The sequence below is a fragment of the Fusarium falciforme genome, chromosome 1 (genome assembly GCF_026873545.1).
Source record: "Fusarium falciforme chromosome 1, complete sequence".
NCBI classification, from domain to species: Eukaryota; Fungi; Ascomycota; class Sordariomycetes; order Hypocreales; family Nectriaceae; genus Fusarium; species Fusarium falciforme.
Genome location: NC_070544.1, coordinates 5,564,163 through 5,591,645, shown reverse-complemented (window position 1 = coordinate 5,591,645; position 27,483 = coordinate 5,564,163). Strand labels below are relative to the sequence as shown.

Here is a 27,483-nt window from a genome sequence, read left to right as displayed (position 1 = left end):
TCGCTCTTCAGGGGGCATCTTTCCCAGTCGTTTAATCTTTCCGTTTCGCTTCATGACATTAACATGTGTCGCCGTTCTGGAGACATCTTGCTGAGCCATTGCCGCTCCACTTCACGCTGCTTAGCGTTGTGCCTCGCTCGTTCCTCCAGGGAAATGCTCTTGAGCTGCGCACGTTCTTCAGCGTTGCGCCTTTCCTGCCAGCGTGGAGACCTCTCCACTTGTCGGCGTCTAGCTTTGCGCTTCTGTCGTTGCTCTGGAGTGTACTTTGTCTTCGGCTGTGGCCAGAATGCCTCGAAGAGTTCAGCCGCAGTTGCCATTTGCTGCTGGAGCCAGTCTCGGAGGTTCTATGAGACCAGATTGACCAGAGAATCCACAACGACGTCGATCTTTTGGAGGTGATGAGAACGGAAGATAGGCAAGGCAAGGTCAGATGGGATCTTTGACATCGCCTCGCTCAGGTGTGTGGCAATATCCACTGGGCTGGGAGGAGCATCTGTCAAAGGGCCAAGCTCACGGGTTGTAGATGAACTTGCTAAGAGGCGTATTGTTGGAGTGGACGGAGACGATGGTACGCCTCTTAGCAAGTTCGTTACAACCTGTGAGCGATAGACTCCGGTGATCTGAGAAACCTCGATCTGAAACAGAGCCGTATGAACCGGCGTCTTTGAAGTCAAATTTCTCCAAGGAGTGAGTATCGAAGACGTATCTTCAAAGACAAGTGCATCGGCAAATGCATATCGAACAGAACACATTTTTACGATTGGCAATAACCGACAATATGGTCGAGATGGAATCTGAATCCGCATTGTATGCCAAATCCCTGTCGACGACCACGGTAGATGAGTTGGGCAACATTTCCCAGTAGAAATGGGATCACCTGGGGAGTCAGGTTTGCCAGGCATGCTGGGTGCCATGGGACTCGGTATATATGCCCTAGTAAAACCGTGTCAATCTTGGACGAGGTCGACGCGCCTTGTCTGACCCCCCACTGACGTGCCGAATGTCAAGGTGCTTCGGACTTTCATACGGAACACATTTGTTGCAATCAACGGCTCCACCATCGTAGCAAGAGCAAGAATAGATTGCTCCTGGCCGCCTGCAATTTGTGGGCATCGCGTGCTTCGGTGGTTTCGGCGGCACTGTTTCCGGATATCAAGGCCGAGTACGGCTATGCCCTGAGAGTTGAAACCTGTGATCTACATTAGATAGATCGCGGAACTCAGTCGTTTCACTTACATTTTGCAAGCCCGCCAAAAACTCTCCTGTAAAGGCCGGGCTTTTCGCGTTGTTCACCAAGTACGCTTCTCGAAGTGGAGCAACAGAAGCAGAATAAGACTTTTGCCGCAGGACTCTCTGAAAAGGGCAAGAAGCAGCCAAATCCATTGGCACTCAGGAGGGGAACGGTTGCAGACGGTTTTGAGAAATTGGTCGAGTTCCGGTTCTGATCTGTGGAGGCCGAAGTACTTCTCCATCTTGATCAGCTCCAGGAGATCAAGGGGACAGTAGTTGATGGACAAAACTACCTTAAGGTAGTCACAATGTCGATTATATGTGTGATGATGAAAGGTCTTGAAGTTGTTTTTCTTGGGCCTCCCTGTCGAGGTCGTTCTAGGATGACAGTTCCAATCTCGGCAGGTGCGACCTTCGTCATGGTCCACGACTAGTAGTGCCCACAGCTCACTCAACTACTTCGCATACCACTTAGGATAACTAAGTGCCTATACTTTATAAATCTTTATTATTGCTTCCTAAAATTTTTATATAATAATATCCTTAATATAGTAGAGAATTATACTAAGTTTTATAAAACTTAGAAAAGTAGTTTTATAATATCTAAAGACTTAGTAAGAGGTTTATAAGCTATTTATATAGATACACACTAAGGACTTTACTATACATATATGATCTCACGTCTAGATATAAATATAGATATATGTTAGAACATGTTGTTCTCTTAAGTATAGATCCGCTTTGATGAAGATACTTGAATCCTTCGTCGAGAATTACGGGATCTAACCACGTTTAACACGGGAGACATGCCCGATCAAAGCGGTCTCTATATATGAAATATAGGTAAGTCATGGGGGCTTTTTGTCAAAGGAGGCAAGCTAAATACCGTCCCTTGTTGACAACAAGAGGCCTGGGGAAGTAATCAGCCCGCTTCTCCCGCTGCAATGTTTTGTTGACGACCATGTAGAGATAAATAGCCACTGCTTGGAATTAAACTAAGAGTAGTTCAGGACGAAAGATGATCGCGCTGCAGGAGTATTGATTAGGCGTATGGAAGCACGGAAGATGTGACTGATAGCAAACCCAACAGTGACAATGCCCCAATTAACACGGTCAATGTATTCGCGGCAAGCGCAAGCGGGGTCTCTTCGGTGGCGTCTCCTAAGTTCTCAAAGCCTCTTTCCTTATTAAACATGCTCATATGCTCTGGCTGGTTTCGTGATGGCAACATGGCTGACGAAGTGGCGATAACTTCATCATCACAGCTGGAGCATCGCTCCATGAGCTTATAGCTAACCACCAGCTGTCTAACTAGTCCGTTTGAGAGAAAGACATGACGACAACCTTAGGCCCTACCATGCAAATCAACCGATGCCTCTGAGGCGGTGAGACTCCTCGAGAGTTGGTAGTCTGACTTCCCTGCATCACCCGTGATGCTGTACACTGGCCCTTGATCGGCGTTCGTGTCAGAAGAATCCAAGTCGTCAGCCTCCAGTCGGCAAGCGTTCCTTGAATGGTGATTACATATCCTTTCAGTCTTTTTGATGGGTTCCATAACAGTCGGCAGCCCCTAGGGCGGAGGCAGCCAGCCACGAAGGCTACGATGTCCCGGGTTATGTTGGGCCACCATACCTACATAGCGAGTCTTCTACGTGTGGTATGGGGTCAGAAGTGTCCAGACTAGTCGTGAGCCAGGACCAATGCTGGAGCCATTTCCGAACGAGTCAAGCACTGAACCCACTGGTTCCCGTCAGATCAAAATGTGAGGGTAAGTCGGTGCGGGTGTCTCCCCTGGATCTTGCACTGTCCAGCTTACGACACTGTCAGGAAATATGGTGCCGCTGCTGCTGCCGCTGCCATCACCACCACGAACTCAACCGATGCCCCTTGTGCCCCTATTCGTAGGCGTATCCATCATGATGCCGCCTTACCTTCACTCCTTCGTGGCATCGAGCTCCCTCATCTAGTTGAAATGGACCAATTCCTCCGCCCCCTGGTTTCTTTTTCCAAGAGCCTCTCTTAAACCATGTAGCACTAAGACACAAATGACGACCTAGATAAGGGGCCCTGAGTTGTCGGTAATAACGGCGCGACAACACAGACTGACCATAAGTTCCCTGCCAAGGCAGGAAAGCAACTCGCCGCACCGACAACAGAGGCAGGGAGATTGGACACGAGGGTTAGGCCATTCAGCTCGCACAACCAAGACAGGGTGTGGCTTTGGGCTTTTGAGGCTCTCGAGAAGTTCACGTTCTAATCCTCTGGGCTAGAGGAGGGTACCTACTGATGCATTATGCAACTTGCCATAGCCGCCTTCTCAAACACAGGCGATCTCCTCGGCATTCTAATGGATTCACCGGGGCTAGGCATGCTAGAGGTGGCTGGAGAAGGGGAAGAAGGACAAAGGGGGCATGAGCCGTTACCACTGGCCTGGAAGGCAGCGTTTTGCTTGCATTTGGTGGGTATAGAGGCCGCCTTCCTGGTGATGTCTGGATGATGTGGACTTGAGAATGGACTTGCCATTGCTCTTGTGCTTCTTCTGACCGTGGGCATAATGGGATCAATGACATCTCACAAACAACGGAAACATGCGGAAGTTGATAAGGCATGGACCAAAAGTCTTATTTCTGTCCTGAGCAAACCTTAAGTCGAGAGCTAGGTCCATCACCCCTTATTGGCTCCAGTCCAAAAGCTCTCGTCTTCATAGCCATTTTGTTCATTTCAACCTGGTCTCTTGGTAGGACGGGCATTGTGCGCCAATGCAAACGTCAGCGATGTTGTCCGGCGCTGGCCCTCCCATCGCTGGAGTGGCGGACGAAGAATATGCGTTCGGATCTTGCAAGTCAGGCAGCCAACATTAGCCAGTTCAAACGTGGATGTTCCAGAGCTCTCCCAATTCCGCCAGAGGAACTACGACGCCATCAGCTTTTGGTGGGCTTCACCCCAGAGGGGTTCCCCTGTGTTGCCCACATCCACCCGTGTCTGAGGGAGAGCGGGATGGAGAATAAGGACACAGTCACACGCTCTTTCGCACCACATATTCTGTGCTCATGTTGGGGTGATCGGCAGGCTTCTTTTAATTTTGTTCCTCTCAATAAACTGTTCTCTCCCAAGCAGCTGAAGGATTTCAAGGTATCCCTGTGGGTAAGTTGGAAGGTCATCACTGAGATCAACATAGACAGCTCGGTAGAGCACAAGATGGAGCATGATGCCTTGGACAGACTTGTACAATATGGCCTGGACGTGAACGAGAAGGGCGACCATACCTTGGACTCGATCGTTGCATTCAGAGATCACGGATTCGACAGATCGCGTGCTAGTCGAGTTGTGTCCTGCGAGACACGATCGCGCGTATCTAGTGACGATGACCCCGATGCCTTTCAGCACTCTTTCTTCACCTTTCAAGCCTTTAGCTTGACTGACAAATCTCGACGATTCCATCTAGCAAGCGGTATGCGAGTTTCAGAGTCCCAATCCAACCACCTTCACCTCAAGGGCCCAACTCATTCATGCAGCTCTTGTCCACTTCTGGGCCAAGAGCAGCAAGCACCTTCGAGTAGAAGCCGTTCGTCCAGACAGCCCCTATCTCAAAGGCCATTTTGCGCCCGGTTTGTCAATGGGTGTCTTTCTTGCATACTTCCCGACTTGGCTCAAATTCCACGAGCTCCTCAGACTCGGTGCTTACATCCACCCATTTCATTTCGAACGTCTACTCCGGCGACCTGAAGGCTTCAGACCAGTACTTGGTGCTGCAGGCAGCTGGGAAGCGAAATTTGGGGCCCTTCGCACTCCCGACCCCTGCCATGCAAGAGGGCTCCGCACTTGGTGGGCCATTTCTTCCTCTAGAGTGCACTCTCAGCGAAGTTCATCACCGTATGGGCCAGGGTTCAATCTGGACAATCGGCTTGACTTTGATGCCTGTATCCATCGACCGTAATGGCAAGAAGTCCTGCTACAGGCTGTATGCCTTTCCCAAACATTGGCAGACAGACCTACTAGTCCAACCCGCCTACACCCTCCTTAGAACTTCCTCGGCTACCATGGCCAGCATCACCACTCCCATTCGTGAGAACTTCATGGCCCGGGAGTGGAGAAGCATGTCTTCTCAAACTGTCTGGCTCTATGGTAAAGTCGCTTACCATGTTGGCATCAAACTCGGAATACCAACGGGAAAGATGCATCCCGGCTGGACCACGCATCTTCCTGGCAAAGACGGCCTCCTCTGCAAGAGATATGGCTACCATGACCTCATCAAAACCCAATCCGGGCCTATAGTGACTGGGTCAGCGTTGTAGGATGCCATATCCAGGTATACCAATGGCTCTCATCCACAAAATCTCTCGCCCAACCAGTCTCTCACCTCAACACGGCCACAAGTGCGATTGGGCAATCCGATCAACCTATCGAAGTGCAATGTACTTGTAGTTCGCAGGTAGGTGCTCGTAATCTCAACCACCACTCCCCTGGCTGAACGCAAAGCATCTAAGAATAAAGTCAATCTTTACTAGCAACCAAGTGTCAGTGAATCACAGCCAACCCTCCGTCGCAAGTATATAAACTCCTCTTCCTCCCCAAGCTCATCATCTTCTTTCTTCCCTTCTCATCCTCACTTCCTCCTCTTCTTTTCCCCCGAGCCTCATCATAACCTTGAGGCTCCTTTCCTTCTTCCCATCTTCCAGCAACTTCACTCAGCTCAGCTCAACTCAACTCAACTCAGCTCAACTCTGCCGGTATGCTCCCATTTGGCCCAATTCACGCCTGATACTCTTTTTTTCGTCGAAACTGACTGACCGAAAAAGGCTCGCGCTGTCAGAACCAACACGCCGCTGCTAGACATGGCTTTCCCACTGGTCGACTCCGAAATCACCTTCCTCGATGCCGACGACATTGACACATCTATGGACAATCCCATAAGTTCTCTTGCCATAGATCTCAGCGAGGGGTTTGAACTTGCTGTGGATGCTTCCGGCAATGGGGGGTCCGGTGGTGGAGGGTCTGGCAATTTCGTGTGCCTGTTCTTCGACGACGACGACGACGACGGCGATAACAACGGCGATAACAACGGCGATAACAACGACGATAATGGCGATAACGACGACTTGTTCAAAGACGACAATAACAATAGATCTACGAAGCCCTAGACTCGTGAGGATGCAATCAAAAGCCTAGACGTTGAATTCTGCATGTACCACCCTCACCGCAGACTTGGAGAAACTGCCCATAACCGCAACGACATTTCTGTGGGGCCTGACCACCCTCAGCATGGATTGTACATGCATATTCTAGACCTCATCAACCTCTACTACAACGAACTTGACAGGGAGGGGGAGTCAAGCATGGTTGACGAAATAAAGCGCCGAGTCGAGGGTGCATGGGATGTTTTCAACCTACTAGCTCGCCACGAAATCGGAGATTACTGGACAGGACTCCTCCCTGATCGAGCTTAAATCATTCTCACTCGTTTTGTTGTTCCCTACGACTCCATAGATGGATCTATAGCAGTCATGCTCGGACAAATGGGTCGCATACGGATGCTATACCTTGACCCCTAGGTGCCCAGAAACGACTCGATCACGGTCAGAAACAACGGCAAGAGGATACAAGAAGCATGGAGTTCCGGGAGATACCAGTGGAAATTGACTTGGGCGTTTGATGGTTATTGCAGGTTGCGAGGCAGATCAGGTTGAAAAGGACAGAGTGCTTGCCAAGGCGAGAGGTTTTGGACTGGGGCCAAACAGGGCCTATAAATGTAGCTTTCGACGAAAGATTTGCTCAAGACAGAAATGAGACTTTTGGCACATCTCTTGTTTTATCCCCTGTTCCGCGTGTTTTCCTTGCCAGTCTCTCTACAACCCTCCCAGTTCCTTCACGCCATGTTGAAACGAAAGGCGACTGGTGGCCTGTATTATCCTAGAACTCCCAAAAAGATAAATACGGCCGCCGAAACCTACCTGAGCTTGGAGGGGCTCAATGTCAACGACGCAGGCAGGCTCACGGGCCCTCTCCTGCTACGCGTTTGACGGTGGCTAACGCCCACCCAGGGAGACCTTGGTTGGGAATGGCGTGGTATCTTGTTGACATCGTCGAAAACTACCCCAACATGTTTGTCTTCAGCGATGGGTTTCTGAAGCGCGCTCCAGGCCTCGCCCTGTCGAGGAGGCACAGCAGTTGGCTCGATCTCTGGCGCAGCAGAAGCAGTTGTCAACCGACATCCAGAGGCTGCTGGACGCTCATGACGACGCGTCTTGACCATATTCAGGAATAAAGGGAGTTGGAATGAAAACAAGGGGGGGCTGCTTGAGCAGGGGTTTGGCAGCGAAGGCCTACCATGATGGGAAGAAGTGAAGATTTGAGCATGTTCCCCATTAAGGGGTCATTGATGGGCAGAGGACAAACGAGGAACAAGATCGCAGCCCATACACCAATGCTGGGCTCTATTTCACAGCAAAAAGGGTCATGCTTTGCTCTGCCCGGGACGGGATAAAGTCTTTCTTCGTTTTAATAGTTTTATGGTTGTTCATCCAGTGCCATGCCCCTATCAGAATCACAGACCAGATGAAATGGACAAGCTACGCGCAGGTAGCCGAATCTATAGCCATAAACAACAGCGACTATAAGAAAACAGGACAGGGGAATAGCCATAGGAAGATGAGACAAAGAAAGAAGAGGCCATCTCGACGGTGATTTGGCTCACTAATCAGAGTTAACTTGAGGCGAATATTGAATACCTATTCAGCTACACTTGAGAATAAAAACACTACATGTCGCCAACGTGTATACCCTCCTTGTATGCCTCCAAAGCCCTCTCTCGACAACCCTTGTGCTCAACAATCGCCTTTGGATATCCATTCTTCTTCGCCTTAGGACCAGCGCCTCGGTTGTAGGGGTCGTGAACCTCCTTTTTGTTGCAGTCCCTGAGCTCGGGTACCCATTTGCGGATGTAGTCACCATCGGGGTCAAACTTTTCGCTCTGGAGCAGAGGGTTGAAGATCCTAAAGTATGGCTGAGGATCTACTCCAACGCTCGCCGAGAACCCCTGTTTTGAAAGCAAGTCAGTATCTTATCCTAGAGCCAAGTTTAGGCCCACATACCCAGCCACCGTTGTTGCTCGCAAAGTCGCCGTCAATCAAGCTTTCCATAAAGAAGCGTTCTCCTTTCCGCCAATCGATCAAGAGATCCTTGGCAAGGAAACAGGCGACAATCATGCGACATCGGTTGTGCATGTAGCCTAGGTGCTTCATCTGGCGCATCGCTGCGTCGACAATCGGGAAGCCTGTTCGGCCTTCGCACCAAGCAGCAAAGTGTTCTTCGTCGTAGGACCAAGAAATGTTGGAGTACTCGGGCTTGAAAGGTTTGTTCATGCTGGTCGTGGTTAGATGGGTAGTAACCCGGGAGACAGAATCACTCACCAAACGTATGGCCAGTTCACAAGAACATGCTTATAAAAGTCTCGCCATGCAACTTCACTGATCCAAGTCTGAATGCCCTCACTGCCGCCGTTGAGCTTCTTAGTCTTGTTCCTGTCGCGAGCAGTCCGCACACATGTCCTGGCACTGATTGTTCCAGAGGCCAGGTGAACCGACAAACATGATGTTCCCAAATCCGAGGGAATGTTTCGCTTCTTGTGATAGTTTCCAATCATCTCCTCGCAAAACTTGCCCAGACGCTTCTTCGCCTCATGCTCTCCACATGGCCAAAGCGAGCGCAATCGCTTCTTTTCCTGGTTGTCCAGCTGCTTGTTCTTGGGAGCATCTGGGATCTGAGCATCAAAGAGCTTCTTGAATTTTTTGCGAGCGCTGGCCGGGTTCTTCTCTGGCGGATCGTATAGCTCAAGGAGGTCGGGGTCCTCGTGGATATGGGCAACCCATGCGCGATACCATGGCGTGTAGACGGCGTACTGCTTCCCGGCACCAGTTTGTAACTGTCCCGGAGGAACGACACAAGTGTCGTGGACAACTTCGAAAGCCTTGCCGTTTTCTGCAAAATCCCGGACCATGGCAGCTTCACGTCGAAGCTCATCGACCTCATACTCCATGTTGGCGTACATATGACTTGCGCCCCATTCGTCCATAAGCTCGAGGATACGGTCTGGAATACTTCTTCGTTTTTCGACTGTCTCCACGTAGAGAGGAATGTCAAGCTTGGCTAGATCTTCTTTGAGTACGGCAAGGGTTCGCAGCATGAAATCAACTCGGACAGGCGCCCTCAAATGCGCCTCGTAATCCTGGGGACTGACGATAAACATGGCAATCAGAGGAACCCCAGCCTGCTTTGCCTTGTCGCTAGCAAGTGCCAGCGCCTTGTTGTCTGAAATGCGCAAGTCCATCTTGAACCAGTGAACAACGGCATCCTTGACATCGACTCGGTGTCGCTCATTCGCTGTGTCCTCGAGGGCGCCGATAAGTGTCTCGATCGGTCGCGGAATCTCATTGTTGTTGTAGGCGCGGGCTCGCGCATTGCTCATCTCAGGGGGATAAAACTTTCGAATCACGATGTTGTTCTCTTCGGCCTCCTGGGCCTTGTAATGAGGCAGGCGCAGGCCATCAGAGCTGGAGCCGTTGGCGTTGGCAGTCTTTGCCTTTTTTGCAGAAGTTCCGTTTTGCGCCGCCGAAGCTTTGCGCTTGGATTGCTTCGGGGACATTGTTGTGAAAGCCAAGGAAATGAAAGGTCTTCTTGGTAATGGTAGAAAAGTCGAGCGGAAAGAGGATGGTGAGAGTCTGGATGGGATCACTCGTGTACACGCCCTGAAAAGGAGCATCTGAATGTTTGTTCTAGATCAAATCGTCCTTTGTTTAATGCAGGAAATAGAAATGAAATTCATCTGCACGAATCCCTATTTCTTTTTTGGCTGCCATGGCGATGGCATGGCTTGCGCTGGCTTCTAATAGGAGCTCCGATGTCAAGGACGTCATGAGTTCCTGGCGATCAAGCTTGCGCCAGAGATCTGAGATCTCCCCGGGGCCAGTGGGCGTCGAGATCGCAGGCCGTCCCGCGGGCGTTTTTAGTGGCTTGAGACCTGAGGGTTCAGGAATTTGGTAATTACAGACCCGACCTCCCGTTCATGTTCCAGTTCATGGAAAATTCTCTCCATTATCAACCTAGATTGAATTAACACATTTCAGGCGTTTCGAGGTGTATTATTTACTTCTGTCGCTCGTTGTAACTACTGGATGTCTGTGGTTCATTCGCCTTGACAAGCTTCAAGCTTTGTGATTGGCTAGACCCTTCCAGGCATCTGGCGCCTAACAGGGACCTCACGCGTCACGCGTCAACCTCAGGCGTCATCTCACATCCTCAAGTTGTTCTCTCTCGCTTCGAGAATAATCCGATTCCTTGCCTCGATATATGCAGTGAAGCCTTCCACAAGTTCATTTACCGGCGCTTCCACACAGTGATCGATTCCCCCTTGGCAAGAATCCGTTGGCAGATTTGCTCTCCCGAGTTAGGTTGAGCTGCTGTTATCAACACCCCCGAGGGGACCTTCCTCGACCTCACATCCGCGCTCCACATGGCTTGCACCACTTATTATTCCCCAGAGAACTCCTTTTGTGTCACTGTTCTCGCAAATCGAGCTGTCTGAAACGAAGCTGCTACCCCAGTCGGTATCCATTCTTGACTTGGATATTCTCCGAGTCCGTTTGGGCCAGTTAAGCATCGAGCCTCAGGTGATCAACCATCTTCTGTTGTGTCTCGTTCCCCAGGCTTCACCTCGACAAAATTCACACCCATTGCACCTTCCTCCCCGAGGAACCGTTCGGCGCTATACGACCTACTACTCAGACACGAACCGGATTCATCTCACTCACCTTTCCTTTCCCCGTGTTTCATCATCTCCCCGGAAGGCAACGTTGCTGCCCGAGTCGTCGACTCTCTGCGAACTACTCTTCTGGTGACCGGGGCTCCTTCCCACCCCTGAGGCGCGGATATGTCCCCAACCAAGTCTTGGCGGCCGTTGCCGCTCCCCTCGGCCTCCGATTTACCTCCCCTCCTGGTTTCACTGGATATCGCCACATCGGCGTACACGGTTCACATCACCGACATGGCCAACATCTGGACCGAAAGCCTTGACAGGAAGTCCATCTGCATCAGAGGCTGGAGCGAGAACACCACTATTGACCCCAGTGACACCCCGGACAACATGGCCAAGTTCCTAGACAGCCTCAATACTGCACTCGACTCGGCACAGCCAGGCCATGATCAGACTCATCTCCGCCTTGAACCAGCGTCCAAATCTGACGCTGGCGATGGTGGTCTCACATTGCAGATCACCTGTGAACTTCCTGGACTACAGCCACTCAAATGGCCAATGCACCTGAAGAAGTTACCGTCGTCTGCCATCGCTACAGATCTTGTGCTTCCCCTGATCCAAGCCCATTTCACCAGAAATCTCGAGGTCGAATCGTTAATTCGGACGCTGGGTCATAAAGACGTGGTCATTACGAAACTTCTGGACAAGCTGGAGGCTGTAGGCACCGGCCTAGAGCATGTATTCAACGCGCTTTCTGGAAAGAAGCGAATCTCCAGAGCTGCTGCCGCAGACAAAATTCCAGGCCTAGCCCCATTTGACCGTCGCCGCTGGAAGTCTGACCTTGCATACACGGACGATCGCCCAAGCAACGCAGAGTCGTTGATAGAAGATGTCCTTGGGGGAGGAGGGTTGCAGTTTGAGCCTACAATCGAGGTTGCCGAATCACCTCTGTTAGATGACTGGTGGCATCAGTTCAGTGGCGCCTCCTCCGCTACGCGTCCATCACAGGCAAAGGCCGTCCCTGCAAAGGATAAGATACCTCTGCCCAAGGAGCCAGAGGCTGGTGATGATGGCGACGACGATTTTCAAGTCCAGTCAACACCACCACATCTTGCTGCTGCGAGGAAGTCCGTGGCATCCAGGGGCAAGCCTGTCCCTGACGACACATCCACCGAGGGTGATCCCGAGTCCCCCGCTTCGGCCAAAGACGTCCCCGTTCCTACCGAGACACGGAAGGAGGCCAGGCCGACTCGACGGCTAGGGGCACTCGGCCGAAAGAAGCAGTCAACTCCGCCCCGATCCCCCAGTCCCAAAATACCTCCGCCAGCGAAGAAAGCATCAAGCCCAAATGTCGATGATTCCGAGACAGCATCGGAGGCAGAAGACGACGGTGCAACAGCCTCGCTTCCAGACGATGATCCACCCCCAGCACCTTCTCCCTCGCCTCCACCTAAACCTGTTGCAAAGAAGAGTGGCCTTGGGCGCATCGGAGGAGCCAAGTCTAAGCAGCCCGTGAAAGAGACATCACCGCCCACAGAACCTGAAGTGACTGAAATTGCCAGGCCGGTCACCCAGAATTCCCCTAAGAGGTTTGGTGTGATTGGAAAGAAGAAGGGGGATGCGAAGGAGCCATCATCGGCTGCAGATGAGGGCAGAGGCCGGGCCCGATCAACGAAAGAGGATACACCAAAACCAAGAGAGACTTCACAAGAGAGGGCTGACCGCAGACGAGAGGAACTCAAGAGGGAGCTGGCGAAGAAGGCGGCAGCTGGTCCGGCCAAGAAGAAGCGGAAATTCTAATGTCATCACTCTTTGATATTGTCGCATCAGTACCTGTGTCCCCTCTAACCCTACACCAGGAGTATCGTCGCATCGTAAGGCAGCAAAGCATAGGAGCGGCTGAGCGTCTCTGAGACACATCTTGAGCCTCCTGGCTGCTTGGTTCGGCGTTGGTCAATTCCAGTGCGACAGTGCGACAGTGCGACAGTTCTCCGGGCCACTGGAATAAGGTCATCTATTCACCTCATCAACATTGTCGAAGGTGAGGCCTCTGGATCCATGCCTAGGCCAACCTCAGTCTTCGTTGTGGTCGAGCTTCGTTTCCGCCCAACCCGAGATATCAACTTTAATCTACACCTATCGTTCTTGTCTGGTCTCTGCGTCTTCTGTCGCCTTGGCTTTGAAGAAGCGGATCTTGGTCCGCTGGAGATCTCTGTGTCGGGCAGCTTTTCCGGGTCAGACACGCAAAAGATGAAACTCCGCTGCAGCTATCCGACGAGAGGCTCTCATTCTGCACTCAAGGTTATTGCCTGCAGCTGTGCGCGCCGAGCAAGACCAGATTTGTGACACCATGTCGGCCTGGCACTTTCATGCGTGTCATCTGTATATCTCCTCCCGCGTTCTCGCTGGCAATGGCCTCGGTCGGACTCGTGGCGTGTGTACCGGGGTTCGGTTCACCAGGCACACCCGCAATTACCGCGACTGGATTATGAGATGGTCTTCACTATCAAGCACACGTTATCATGAGTCGTATCTTCAACTGGGCCCATGTGCTGGAGCAGGCACAAGTGCGCCGCGCTCCTCCTCACCATCTATGATTGGGTTCGCTCATACACCTTCATTAGTTGATTATTCATGTATCCTCTTCCAAACACTTATCAGTCTTGATAGGTGTCTCATCACTCTCGATCAGACAACCTTTTCATTGAATAGTGTTGCATCACCTTCTCATGCCGAAGATGTTCGGAGCAAGACTAAATGCGCCAGATGATCCAGAGTACCTACCATGGTGTCTATCGGCCGCGGCGCCTAGCAAGCTGGATCTTCCCTCAATGAGAGCTGTCACACTTTGGCATGCTGCAAGAGACGACGAATCAGTTGTGGCGGATTTCCCCAGAGCAAGGAGAAACCCTGCTATGGAGGGCTTTTTTGTCCACCACGGGCAGGCTCTTGAGAGCAGGCAAGCTACAGTTGGACACATCACAGAGCGAATCATCTTCAAACGGAGCAAGCATGAAATTGAGAGATAGGCCTGCAGTTGGTCGCATGATACCGTCCACGACGCCCAGGTTGGCAACATCGTACGATTAGGGCTACGGGGCGTTTTGATGGCGTCTTGATGGCAGCGTTGCCGAAGATACTCCTCTCACTCCCCCGACGCACTGCGTTCTGGAGGACTGCCCGACTCGGTCATGCCCCGACGCTGATTCGCTCTCGGGAGAACGCCGTGTTGCAGCCAAAGGGTGCCACCTTGCATGCTCTGCTTCTGGGGGATGAACTGGCACTTGACTTCAAGGCTCCTGCTAGCTGGTCGCTATACATGGCGATACAACAGGCGAGAGAGGGAGGTCACCGCAGGTACCCTGGGCCTGCTGTACTCAAAGACGGACTCATCTAACGCCGGATGACTAGCGCGGCTGCCAAGGAACGCGTCGAGGAGTGCCTAATGCGGGAACAAACGTGGGTACACAGGAATGCCAGTGTGTGCCATTGCGAAATCTCCTGCAGCAAGGGTCTCTTTATTACAAGGGTAAAAGGTGTGTACACCCTTCCAACAAGCTACGGATCAAACGCTTTCGCGATGAAGGTGGCTGCCGAGAAAGGGGAGAACGGGAAGAGAAGATGCTCTTCTTATGCTGGTTTCGCTCAAGATGGAAATTACACCAGGGCGAGGGTTGCAGTAAACGTCAGATCGTCGCCATGCAAACTCGACTGCAGCTTTGGGTGGTGAATCTGAGGGACCGGGACCGGGACCATGGCAGGCTGCCAATGCTGCTGGCTATTGGGAACACGGTTGACGGTCGTGATATGGAGATGGCCGTCTCATTTCGACCTGCTCCAAGTGCAGCGGCGCTTAAAATACCGGGGCTTAGCATTCATGCTACCTTGAGCCAACAACGGATTCAAGGGAATCGACAACGGTGCTGGATGCGGAAACGACACTATCGTGACAGTCGACTTGATGCGGCATGGTTGCGGATCACTTATCCACCCTGAGCATCTGTTTGAGAAGGTGGCGCATCTCCCCTCAGCCAATAGAGGGTACATGTGGTCAAATGAGATATGGTGCAGGTTGGCTGATCTCCATCAGCATTTCCAGAAACCCGGTTGCCGTCGCGATCTAGTCAAATCTGTTTAGATCGCGATATATCTCGATAGTGGATTGGGTGGCTGCCGATGCCTGTTGGATCGCACCAAGTACCGGGCTACGGATGATGGAAGCCGGCCTCCCATGCTCGCCCTCCCTCAACAAGACTGGACGATAGTCTCCGGATTGGGGCATAGGGCAGGGATAGCGGGTTCTCAGAGGGCTGGCTAAGCTGGTTGAGATGACGGTGTGGGCCGTGCTGCACGTTTACTTGTCTCTTTTAGACCAGGTTCCCCGGTTACGCCAGGACAGCAAGCTAAAGTGTTTGATGCGACCTTGGGAACTCCTGCGGGTCTCGTTCGTCCGCCGCAAGTCGTCATTTTCACTGCTGCCGTAGGTGGTCGAGAGACGGTGCAATCCACGGCACATCGTTCGCACATCGCAGCTCTAAACGACCAGGGAGGTGAGAACACACCGAAGGCGGGGCACGAGTCGTCCGAATTGGAAGCCGTGCAGGTCGAGCTGCTCTGGGCTCGAGCGGCTGCCATGTAGGTTGTTGGTGATGCTTGGGCTGCTGAGGCTGACGGGCCCAATGGGGGACCCCAGACGAAGGCGATCAACACCCTGTCCCTGGCCACGAGACTCCAAGCCCGTTGGTGGAGGCATGGGCCAGACGGGGTCTGGATGACTCTGCATCCCCCTCGCGTTTGGATCAAGATCGAGGTTGATATCAAGATCCAGGAGATCGGGGGCTCATGGCTGCCCCCCAAGGTTACATCTGCGACGCTGGGGCTGCCTCTACCTTTCTGCTCTGGACAGGGGTGAGGTCTGTCTGGTCATTTTCTTTGTCGACCCGCTTCCCGATCGCATATGCGCAGACACACTCAGTCGGCGCTGTGTTGTGCTGTGCTGTGGATCAAGCAATGCGAACTCGATGGCCTGATGCTTGATCCTCGAGCCTGGTGCCCGGGAGGAGAAGGGGAAGCAAGATCCAGGACCCAGCAGGAGCCAACGCGGCGTTTGGCTACACAGCGTTGCTCCCGCTCCGGGGACGGAGAGAGCGTGATGCAATCAATGCCGTTCTGCAGGCGTTGATGGAACCAGGTGGATGAGCACAGGAGACCCGTGGCGGATGATGGCAAGGAGGGAAACGGCCAGACGTCAAAAGTCAAACGTCAAACAGCCAGAGCACACACACACGCACACAGATTCTGTACAGTACCCACTGGCAGCAAATAGGCTTCTACAGTCTGCTCGGTCTGGATGTCCAGCACAGTTCCGATGACAGCATGTTGGGGTAGCGATTGGGGGCGACTGGCTCTCGACCTCAGCCTCCACCTCACGGCAACGGACAATATCATCTCGTGCTGCACGTTTCCTCGGCTTCTCATCCTATCCCCTTGATCTGCAGGGAGCGCCCAAGGAAGGACGGATCGATGGACGTCGGTTGTAGCGCCAAGGGTTCGCCGTCAGCCACGGTTGGTGCAGAACATCTTGCCTTGTTCACATTGTCTAGTGGCAGCACCCACCTTGTAAACGGTGCAGCATATCGTCAAAGTCACTCACACACCACCAGGATACGCCCCGCATGCAGGGGCGTTTTGCTTTTCCTCTCCTCTTTGAGCCTCCTGCCATTAGGGGCTGAGCTGTGTAAGAATCGCCAAAGCCAGAGCGCTGCAAGCTGTTGCTGTGTGAAAGCCCGCAAGTCCACAACGTCTGTCGGCCGCACAGGTTGTCGCCGTCTAGTCTCTGCCACGAAGAGCGACGAACATGACCGGGCCGTCCCTCGTTGGGGGCAGTTATCTGTCAAAGTCCCAAAGGCGACCAGTTATGAAGGCGGCAACTGAGTCGGCCGACCTGCTGTGCCATGCTATGCTGCGTTGTGCTATGCTTTATGTGAGCACAGCGAGACAACACGGTCCATCCAATGAGACACCCGGTGTGTACGCTGCGCACCGATTCGCCATTCTGGCACCCCTGCCACTCACTGCCACTGCCATCTCTTTTCTCCGCATCAAGGCCTTTCTTTCCTGTTGCTCCCCCCATATGGATGGATGCTTTCCAGTGCTCGCAAGTTACGTCTGCCCTATGTCATTGGGCCGGCAGTGACCGAGTACCTGGGACCGTTGGCTGTCCACTACTTGCGCCTGAGAGATGAGCCCGCGACCAACACAACCCAGGATGCAGTCAATGAATAGGCTCCACACCACCCATAGCCATAGAGAATGGTGAATGGTCTGGGGATGAGTGTGTGACTTGTATTGCTCGTCCGTTTGCGACAGCCGAACGAGAGAGAAGACAACGAGAATTTCAGGCATGGCCGAATGCAACGAGGCTGAAGAAAAAGAAAGTTGAAGAAGCCGGAGCCTTGTGGGACAGAAGCTTGACGAGGAAGCCCACGGAGCCTTTCTTGTCTCAGCAAACGCCAAGCGGCATTTCAGCCAGCCCACGTTGCGAGAGCACACCTACCTACCTCTCGGACGGACGTACGTGTGGCTGCAATGTCGTGAGGCCAACGACGGGTTCTAATAATACACACATTCACAACGTAGGGCGTTTGAGAGTCGACGACGGCCGCCGTCTACAGTCTGCAGATCTGCCTGCATCCTATTCTACAGTGTCGTCTCGTCTCGTCTGATCACTCGGTGTGCCTGCACATGGGAAGCCCAAACAACGGGCCGCGCTCAAAGGGATGAGGAGTTATGTCTGGAAAGCTTTGTCCACGGCCCGTCCGGCGCCAGGCCGAGGCTGAGATGCTCGGGAACCATGGGTATCTCCCGTCTCATCTTGATAAGCTTCCCTGTCGAGTCTAATAGCTAATTGCCCGACCTTGAAGTCTTTCGCCGTGGAGATTGGAGAGAGGCTAACAGGATCTAAGGAGAAACCCTCCGAGTCTATCTCTCCCAGCTTTGCCCCTTTTGGAAATAAGCCTCCGGGACATTTTTTGCTCCCTGCGCCGATCTCGACCTGGGTTTCTCTGCGTGCGCGTAGGGCGACACGAGCAGCTTCTCTTTTTCCCCTCCTTGATCTATCTCCTCCCTCAACGAGGATAGCGCCATGAGGCGTACCAGGCACGAGGTGGGCGTCAAAAGGAGCGATGACACAGTAAGTTAAGAGGCAAAGCAGAGGATAAGAGGGAGGGAAGGCCACCGGATGTCTTCCTGTTGGTTCCAGGGTCTGACCCGAGGGAAAGGAACCCAATTATGCTAGAGAGTAACCGAACAATGGCCTCATGAACCCTGTCCTAGCCTGTCCTGAGCTCTCTCGTATTTACGAAGTCAGAGCACACAAGAGAAAGGAAGGATGCGAGAGAAAAAAGCAAGGCTCGATTGGCGACAGAGTCTGGACGAATCCATCTCGATGGCCGGTTGTCAAAGCTTCGAAGCTAGTGTCAGCGACAATAGAAAGATAATAGCCTCAACAACAATTACACGGTCATGATCGTCGAGCACTAATTTTGGGAGGCGTCAGGTGGGTTTTGCTTTAATTCTTCTCTCGTAAGAAGGTCTACCGATGATGCTATGTACGAGGTGCCAGTGCTCTCTCGCTGCTCTCTTTCTCTCTTTTTGCTCTCTCCCCCATTATAGACCGACCCTCTGCCAAGCTTCCATATCTCTCTCGCACACTAAGTGCCCAGGAAGCGATCACAGTAGGGATAATAGAAATGACGACGACATGTTGGCAAGTATCCAGTATTTGATGCTGCAAAGCAGAAGAAGAGGAAGGAATATGGCAGTAAAAGCGAGGTAAATCGGTTCTGTCGATACCATATGCAGTGATGTGGACAAGGTCTTGTTGCGCGTGGGGGGATAAAAAGACAGACAATAAAATAAAAAAGAATTAACACACATACACACCAAAAGGGCAAAGTTAAAAGGGAATAGAAGAAAATGGAGAAGAGAAAAGAAAAGAAGTAGAAGAACAAAACAGACAAAACAGACTCAAAACACGCTTTGAGGGAGATCAATGTCGATGTCGCCCAAACGGATAAACAGACAAAATGATGGCTCTCGTCGTCCCCGGGGAGCGAAGAGAACAAAAAGATGGAGCGCATCGTCTAGACAGATACTGTAGATGGATATCCAGGCCTCCCAAATCCGGAAAGGGAAAAAGAAGATGATCAACAAGAAGAGAGAAAGAAAAAGATGATGTCCCGTCCCAAGCCGTCTCTGGCTAACCTCTTTTTCCGGTGAACGCCACTTGTATGGCCTTGAACCAACAACAAAAAAGATTCAAGAGAAAAAAAAGAGAGAGATGTCATGGTTGACAGATAGGCAGCCGATGTCTGACTGACAAGACGCCCAGATGATCTTCCCCTGCTATGCCCCCCCCTTTTTTTTTGTTCTGCGCCGTCGCAGACTCAAGAGGAGGCAGCAAATCGTCGCTCCAAGATCAAGACGCCGTAACATTGCTCCGCGACCCGGGAATCTGGGAATCTGATATTTGGTCGTCGATAAAGCCAACAAGAATCGACGCCACAGGCCACTCTGAGTCGTGCCCTCTCCCTGCAGCCCCACCGAGAGAGCCCAGGCATGCCATGCTTCGCTTCTTCAGCCAGCCTACTGCGACGAGAAGCGTAGTAGCAGGCAGTACTGAAGCAAGTTAGCACCGTCTAGCCCGGCAGGATTCAACCCATGACCCTGAGCTGGGTTGGGCTGATGCTGATGCTGTCTGCACGCGGTGGTGTCCCCTTCTGGACTTGCTCGTGGTCCGTCATGACCTCCAGGGTCCGCGGCCAAGAGTTTGTTGGTGGTAATTAATGTAATGTTCGTTGTCGTTTTGTCTGGTCGTGATCCTTCCCTACTGCGCCCAACTCTGTGGGACAGTCTTGTACCACAGTAATAGGCCAACTTGCTTTTTCAAAGAAGGGTTTGTCCTCTCTTCTCACAGTCGCCTCTCATGCCCTCCTCACAAGTTTTTTTTTTTTTTGCTCTGGGGTTTGGTAATTTTTTTCCTCCTTTTTTTTTGCTTTTGATATCGTCAATTCTGAGAGAAAGCCACCAGAGACAACAGACGCAAAGAAAGAGGTGGTACGCTCTCTCTTCCTAGTCTGTTGTCTCCTCCGGATCGGCCGCCAGCGGCGTGCCCGATGTGACCTTGTGGCTGCCGACCTAAGCTCCGCAAGGCGGCACATCTCAGATTCCGTTGTTGTGCCAGTTGTAAACTAGGTTGTGGCCCATCCCCAAGAGGCGTTCGTTGAATCCGCCACCGCCAACATCGTGGTGGTGGCCGCCTGTGGGTTGATAGACACCTGTGACGTCGCCCATGCCTAGAGGGAACCCGCCGGTTGACGAAGGTCCGACGTACATGCTGCCTTGGCCGGCCCCGGCCCCGGACAGAGAGTAGCCAGCGGTGCCATGATGGTTGTTGCTGGCGCTGGAGGGAGCGATAGCCTGCGAGGGCATCAGGCTCGGCTCCGGGACCATCAGGCCGAACGGGTTAGGTGTAGTCCCCTCGGGGGTCGGTGTCATAGGGCTGTAGTTCTGGTCCTGCTTGATTGGCATCTGCTGCTGCGATCTCTGGACTCGCGGCACCATCAGGTCGTCGTAGACATAGGCCGGCTGGTGATACATGGCTGGGAAGGTGGAGCGGCGCATGGTATGGGCATGGGGATTCGCATGGGGATGTACATGAGGATGCGGATGCGGCATGATACGGTGAGCATGCGATGTTGGTGGCATGGTGGACGTCTCGTGCGTGTAATGGCGGCCACGCAATTTCGACTTGCTCGTTGCGCAACCTCCTCTCCTTCCAGACATGGCTTTTGTGGAAATTTGGTTACCGTGCTGTTGGAATCCGTGACTGTGGCCATGGTGGTTGTAGGGATGATGCTGCACTTTGGACCCCATTGCTCGGCGTGCCGAGTTGCCAGGGCGGTATCTCGTTGTGCTCTGCACCCCATCGCGGATGGCCCAGTCTACCAGCCTCCACTCTGTCGATCTCTTGGGGTCTCCCCCTGCCGTCGATTCTGTCATGCGAGGGCCGGAGCCGGGCTCCTTCTTGGGCGGATCTTTCGTGAAAGCCTGTCAAGATGCAATTGTCAGCTCAGCTCAGCCTTGGACACATCCAAACGCCTCCCCCGATCCCTCCTCGATTTCATCCATATCCATCCATCATCCCCGGTTGCGTTGGCCTGTGTGCAGCACGATATACCCCGGTAGCTGCAGCTGAACAGGACAGGGCAGGGCAGGGCAGGGGAGCAGGGGGTGTGGTGGGTGGTGTTTAATCCAAACTACCTTTCTGAAACAGGAAAGAAAATCTGGAGAACGCCAATCGCTCCCCCAAACCAACTAAACTCACTTTTCACGTACCTTGTTCATGCTCAGATTGTGGCGGATGCTGTTCTGCCATCCTTCAGCATTCTTACCGCTCTTCTTGCCCGTGTTTTCGTTCTTGGACTCCTTGTCCGTATTGTCGCGGAACCATTGATAGATCTCTTGCAGAGTCATGGCGTGCCCCGGTGCGCCCATCAGGGCCCGGTAGATGAGCTGGGCGTAGGGTTCCTCAGGCTTAGCGCCAACAGCTGACGAGCCTTGCGATTCCCTAGTCTCCGGCTGCTTCTCTGGGCTCGCACGGTTCTCTGGTTCGCCCGCCGGCGGCTCTTCCTTCTTGGTCGTCATGTAGGTAGGAGCATCCAACAACCCTTCGCGAGGGGAGTTGGTGCCTGAGAGCACTCCGGCTGACGATGTCGGAATCGTTGCGGGCGACTGGCTTCTTGGAAGACCGTCCACTTCACCCTCAAGGCCCTGGCTCATGCTCGCCGTGAAAGGCGTCAGCACCTGAGGACCCCGAACGGGAAAGCCTTCTGTCGAAGTTGGGGTACAGATCCGAAGGTTCTTGAAAGACTCTTGCTGGTTCTGATGGAGTGTTTCCGAAGTTTGCTGCAGAGGGTAGTCTGGGGAGGACCACGTCCTTGGTGAGACTGGTGAAGGGTTGTAACAAGTGGTTGGGGCGCTCCCGCAGGTCGGCGAACTGTGGTAGGAGTAGTTATCCAAGTCATCGGGGCCTGGGGGAGGCGAGGGCCAGGCTTGGTGATGGCTTCGAGGCAGGTAGTGAAGACCTGATTGTATGGAGGTGAAGGGAGTCGGAGTATGAGTCGCATAAGAGCGTTGCTGGTGTTGTTGCTGTTGCTGCGGTTGTTGTGACAGGGTCGATGATGTGGGCAGAGAACCAGCCTCTGAGAGATGTGGTGACTGATCCTCAGGACCTGAGGAGAGGGCATAGTATGACCCCATATCGGTAAGCTCTGACACGCAGGATGATTGTTGCCCGTGACCGGCAAGAAGGGGATTCGTGTAGCTGGAAGCTTGCCCGCCGTGAGGGAACGGTGGATCCATGGCGGCCTGGAAAGAAGTCAAGGGGAGGAAACACAATCGGCTCTCGTGGTGATTTGTCAATGGTGTTCTCGGGACGAGGAGATATCAAGACTCTTGTGCGGAACAAAGATGATGAGAACGAGGGAAGAGAGTTGGGAGAAGTATAAGATCAACAACGAAAGTAGACGACGGGAGATGGCAGCGTTACAATAGACACAATGGGACAAGGTCGGGGGGTGGAGGAGAAGGAAGAGGATATGAGAGGAAGCAGCGATATTTGATAGCGATGGAAGCAAAGAAGGACGCTTGTGCCTCTTCCCGGTTGGTTTGGGGTAGCAAGACCACCAGCAACAAGGCTGGCTGTTGGAGAAGGGCCTGCTTCGGACGGCGATCCGTTGATAGACAGCTGCCCGTTGGCAGATCCATAAATCTTAGCTCTAGATCACTCCTTGACAATGATCGAAGCTGCAGCTATGGAAAGACCCCAAGATCCAAGTAGAGCGCCCCCGGGGTGTGAGCCAAGTCAAGAAAACGGCCAAGCCAAGCCTCAGGGAGCCATCAAGCTAAGGCCAATGGCCCGTGGCATCCAGGGAAAAGGCCAGGGTCGTCCTCCACAGGCACCCCTCCGGGTGCCAACCCAACGACAACGGCAAGCATCCTGGCATGCTTTGTGTGTGTGTGTGCCTATGCTTGTGTGCTATGGTGCGGCCTTCGGCCATCAGCCATCAGGTACAAGTCTGATGGCCCCCCAGGGCGCGCAAACGGACTCTCAGACATCTCTGGTGGCTTCGCTGAGCTTCAAGAGCATCGTGATGGGCTCGATAGGCACTGCTCCGGCCTCGCACGCCATGATGTACGGGCACCCCCGTACCCCGGTCTCAAACTGCCGCCAGATACTTCCAGTACTTGTGGAGTAACAAGGCCAGGGTTACTACTGATGGGGGTTACGCCTCAGGATGGGGAAGAGGCCCCAAGCAAGGCACCTTGGGTCCGTTCGTTCTTTCGTTCGTACGTTCGTTCGCTCATCCGTTCGTTGCTCACGGGTGGAAGCACAACCTTGCAGCAGAAGACTCCAAGAAGAAATGTGCCGACACTGGTTGGACCGGTCCGCCAGGCCTTGTGTCGCATTCCCCCTTGACCCGTCGCCAAATCTTCCCTCTCCCCTCTGCCGGAGCGTCTCGGGCTCATCTGGCATGGATGTGTGGTATCGTGGCCAAGATGCATCACACCGACCCATAGTACGTGTTGCCAAACCAGCCTCAAGTCACTTGACAGTAGCTCAGCCGGTTTGTGCTCTCGCCAACGGGGCTATCGCGGGACCCAGACGTCTCGAACGGCACCTTGCATCCCCACGATACCAATCGGGATGCCAATCTGCACGCCAATCAACTCATCAGCTGGTCGCCGTCCTGTTTGACCTCCCGTCTTCCCGCTGCTGCTGCTTCTCCTGTTGTGAGTCAATATGGAACTCCGGAGCATTTGCCAGAAGCTTGTTGAAGCATAAAATCACCACTGCATGGCGGCCCAATGCTCAAGGCCAAGGCATAGAACAACAATATGTCGAAACTTCACTGTCAGGTGCCTAACTGGGAACTGAGGCTTGGGACATCTTGCTTCGAGCACCTGCTGCTGCTGTTATTGCTGCTGCTGATGCGCCAATCCTCTTGTTGATTGCTGATGCCTCGCGTAGGATCCTCCCCCTTAACAAATAAACGCAAAGACGGGCGCGGTTCTGCACTGCCCGTCCCATGTCCGGCCCGTCATCGCATACGAACGAGGTCCTTCCAGAAGCTTTCACCTGCAGGACGCTTGGCCGCCCAAGTTTGACTCCCCTGAGCCAGTCCAAGGTGCTTGCGAAGAGCCCCATCCACTCCCGATGTGTGCTTGGACCTTCTCCGCGAGCGACGATGCCATCATAATGCAGGACCGGCAGGTGTGATTTCATACCTGTTTTGATGCCACTGAGGTAGAGGGCCTCAGCAAGGTGATACAAGAGCGAATCAACAGACATGATTAGCCGAAAGGGAAACATATGGGGAGAGCTATGAACAACCACGTTGCCGTGGCGGAGCCGATGGGATCGCCCTCCCGTTCCAAAAACCACTATTTCTGTCTTTCTCGGAATGCAAGAACCCCAAGTTCATGGGATGGTTACGGTCGAATATCCTCCACCCTTCGCTCGTCAATGATCCAAGGTTACCTCAACTAAGCGAGAAGCCGAGTGGGCTGGTGGCCAGGCGGCAGAGGCCCCAGAAGGCCAGATCCACAGGTTACTTCCTGTAGTAGATCTAAAAATGACACGTTAGTTTCATCCATCTGTTTGGCCAAGGCCGGCGTTTTCAGAACCATACCTTCTTGAACTGGAAGTGCAGCTGCAAGATGCCCTGTGATATGTACAAAATTAGCTACTGTGTGTTCCTGGCACGTAATGGGCGTGAGCTCAGACGCGTGCGTCTAAACGTTGCCATCAACGTGGCGGGCTGGATCAAGGTTGCATAAAGCAATCCAACGGCCCCTGCCACAGTATGGAGACAGCCCAGTGCGGAGATGCAGAAGCTTTGGGTTGCCACGTGAAGAGTGGTGCAGGAGTCAAGTGGACATACCTTATCAAAGGAGCTTTTGAAGCCTCGATCCCTTTTGGCGCTGTAATCCCACTCTCGGTCGACAATGCGAAACGCGATGTCCTCGTATGGAGGGCCTGCAATAAACCGGATGAGGCACGTGTCCTCCTCCCCGGCAGCAGCAAACGACTCTCCTCGTCTTCGGCCGTGTTCTCGAATAATCTTGAACGTCGGTGCCTTTGTCTTGTCGATGAGCTCCGGGTAAAAAATGTTGAACTTGTAGCCCTGGACTACCTTGGGTGGTGGGTTATCGTGGTCATAGTGTGTTTGGTTATACTTGTTCCAATCGTATCCCATCTGCACACGGTTGAAGTAACGAGGCTTTCGGGGCCTGTACTTGTCCGCCCACTGCGGCTTGGTGGTGGTGACAGCCTCCTCGCTGGTAAAGATCTCCTCGTTCTCATCCACACCTCGAGCAACCTCACGATCATACAAGGCTTTGGTAGCCTGAGAAAAGTCCTCGTTATCAGCCTGCGAGAAGCGTTCGGTGCCTGGCGGAACAGATCTGTCCGCGTGGCTGGAGGATGAAGCAGCTGTTGGCTTTGACGTCTCGTCCTTGGAAATTGAGGCTGCAGGTCGTTGCGAGACATTGGTGGCTGACGTCGACTGGCCAACTGCATTCGCCTTGGCTGGATCGCGGTCCTTCAACTGGTCAAGGCGGTTCTTCTTGATTGTCTCGTATACCTGGTCCAATTTGGCACGGGCTTTCCAAACCCGGAGGCTTCGCAACAACTGTTCCCAGTAATCCGTGTCGATGTCCTCATTGGACTGTAACTTTGCCTTGATCTGCTTCTCGAGAGCCTCCAGCTGGTCGTGCGTCTTCGGGGCGAGAATCTTGTCAATGTCGTCCGAGACACTGCTAACAACTCTCTGATCATGGCCGTGCGGGTTCAGCTTGGCCTTGCGGTCCGCACAGAGCGTCTGCAGCGACTTCCAGTATTCGCGGTTCGTTGCATTGGTTTCGAGCACGTGGTAAGATGCAATGTCGGAGTCCAGCTCGGCAATCTGCTCTGCATCAAGTGACGTGATGACATCTGCAGGCGCAGGAACATCAATATCGATATCGGCATCGTCGTCATCGAACACGTCGCGGTCGGAATCGATGTATCTCAGGTTGAACGCCAGGTAATCAATGGGCTTTGCACGGCCCTCTCGAACTCGAATATCGGCCTTCTTCTTTGACTGCTTCAACACAAACTTGTCCTCGTCGGCCACGAACTGTCGTGACTGCTCGTCTTGGGTCAAGTACCTGGGATTGATCTTGGAAGCGGCTGGTTTGGTGGATTTGGTAATGCGATTGCTCGGGTCATGTCTGGGCGAGGTAACATCTCGTCGAGTAGGGGACTTTCGTCCCGAGATCATTGCTCTGCGGCCCGGATCCATGGTTGTGGATGTTTGAAATGCTGTAATGAGAGGAACAAGTCAGGTTGGAGAGGCGGTCATGAAGGCATCAACATGGATGCTCGAAGGAAGGAGCTTATCGGTGAAAAATTAGTGGGGCGTTGCAGGAAAATCCTTATCAGGTAACCGCGACTTCGGAGCGGCGCACGTGACCACTCAGTACATTTACGCCGACCAGACGGCTGTCGGAAATCCATGAATGGCGGTGTTTATTTCCTACGGGGAATGAAATTAATGTTGCTGCAACCTGAAGTCTAGTATTTGTACAATTAATCATGTTTGATGACCCATTAGTGGTACTGAGATTTCAACCTCCCCCCATCGCTTGACTCCACGGAGGGCCATTATTTTGAGCAGGCAGTTGATTTCTTAGTCAGCTTGCAGTTAAGCTTCAAAATAAGTGTGTTTCTGACATTCCTCCAAGCCTAGTTCAGCGAAGATAGAACCGAGGCATCAACGGGTGCTGAGGTGACAGCGCTAAGTAAGGACGACATTGCTCGAGCTCAGTGGAGAAGTTCTTCGCACCGGGACCCTGGGAAAAGAGGAATGGGAAGGGTCTTGACGAAGACCGAGGCTGAATCAGATGCAGCAATAAGTCCGGACGCATTGTTTTTCGCAACTTGTAAGAGCGAGCTTGTGTGGTTGGTTTTCGATCAAGACGCTTGAAATAATCATGGGAGCGCATGTTTGGCATCAATTGCCATGGATAGCCAGGTAATTGATACATCACCAAGGATAGCTGCCTATCCGGAGCAATTCTTGCTAACATCTCGTTCTCTCAAAAAGTGGCAATAGTGTGCTAGATGCCAGCCTACCCATATCTACTCCCATGATCATTCAACACAAAGAATTCAGTTGAAACAAGCCATGAATTGATAATTAGTGAGCCTACAAAACACAAGGCTCACTCAATCCATCTCAACTAAAGGATCATGCCCATCAACGAACGGTGAAGAACGAGATGCCACAATGCCACACCTACCCTGGATTATCCAAACTCGCAACCAAATCCTCATCTGTCGCCATTTGGACTACTCACCTCGAATAAGCCAAGCGCCAAGAAATAGATAAGATCCATCT

At 52.8% G+C, this 27,483-nt stretch overlaps 5 protein-coding genes across 5 annotated transcripts; 2 read left to right on the top strand and 3 right to left on the bottom strand.

Moving 5' to 3' along the window:
• Positions 1 to 4,428: 4,428 nt before the first annotated feature.
• Positions 4,429 to 6,371, top strand: NCS54_00159300 (Hypothetical protein; the record flags this gene model as incomplete). Its single annotated transcript, XM_053147216.1, has 4 exons — positions 4,429 to 4,681; positions 4,746 to 4,838; positions 4,903 to 5,504; positions 6,030 to 6,371. The coding sequence occupies 4 exons, from the start codon at positions 4,429 to 4,431 to the stop codon at positions 6,369 to 6,371; spliced, it is 1,290 nt and encodes a 429-aa protein (XP_053003191.1).
• A 1,616-nt stretch (positions 6,372 to 7,987) lies between these two features.
• Positions 7,988 to 9,871, bottom strand: NCS54_00159200 (Deoxyribodipyrimidine photo-lyase; the record flags this gene model as incomplete). The annotated part of the gene is made up of 3 exons (XM_053147215.1): positions 7,988 to 8,266; positions 8,322 to 8,592; positions 8,640 to 9,871. 3 exons carry the CDS (start codon positions 9,869 to 9,871, stop codon positions 7,988 to 7,990), a joined length of 1,782 nt encoding a protein of 593 aa, XP_053003190.1.
• Positions 9,872 to 11,155: 1,284 nt separating this feature from the next.
• On the top strand, positions 11,156 to 12,778 carry NCS54_00159100 (XLF domain-containing protein; the record flags this gene model as incomplete). Its single annotated transcript, XM_053147214.1, has 1 exon — positions 11,156 to 12,778. The coding sequence occupies one exon, from the start codon at positions 11,156 to 11,158 to the stop codon at positions 12,776 to 12,778; it is 1,623 nt and encodes a 540-aa protein (XP_053003189.1).
• A 7,422-nt stretch (positions 12,779 to 20,200) lies between these two features.
• NCS54_00159000 (Fork-head domain-containing protein) lies at positions 20,201 to 22,402 on the bottom strand (the record flags this gene model as incomplete). Its single annotated transcript, XM_053147213.1, has 2 exons — positions 20,201 to 21,088; positions 21,377 to 22,402. 2 exons carry the CDS (start codon positions 22,400 to 22,402, stop codon positions 20,201 to 20,203), a joined length of 1,914 nt encoding a protein of 637 aa, XP_053003188.1.
• A 2,249-nt stretch (positions 22,403 to 24,651) lies between these two features.
• On the bottom strand, positions 24,652 to 26,385 carry NCS54_00158900 (Hypothetical protein; the record flags this gene model as incomplete). Its single annotated transcript, XM_053147212.1, has 3 exons — positions 24,652 to 24,669; positions 24,733 to 24,765; positions 24,985 to 26,385. The coding sequence occupies 3 exons, from the start codon at positions 26,383 to 26,385 to the stop codon at positions 24,652 to 24,654; spliced, it is 1,452 nt and encodes a 483-aa protein (XP_053003187.1).
• Positions 26,386 to 27,483: the final 1,098 nt, after the last annotated feature.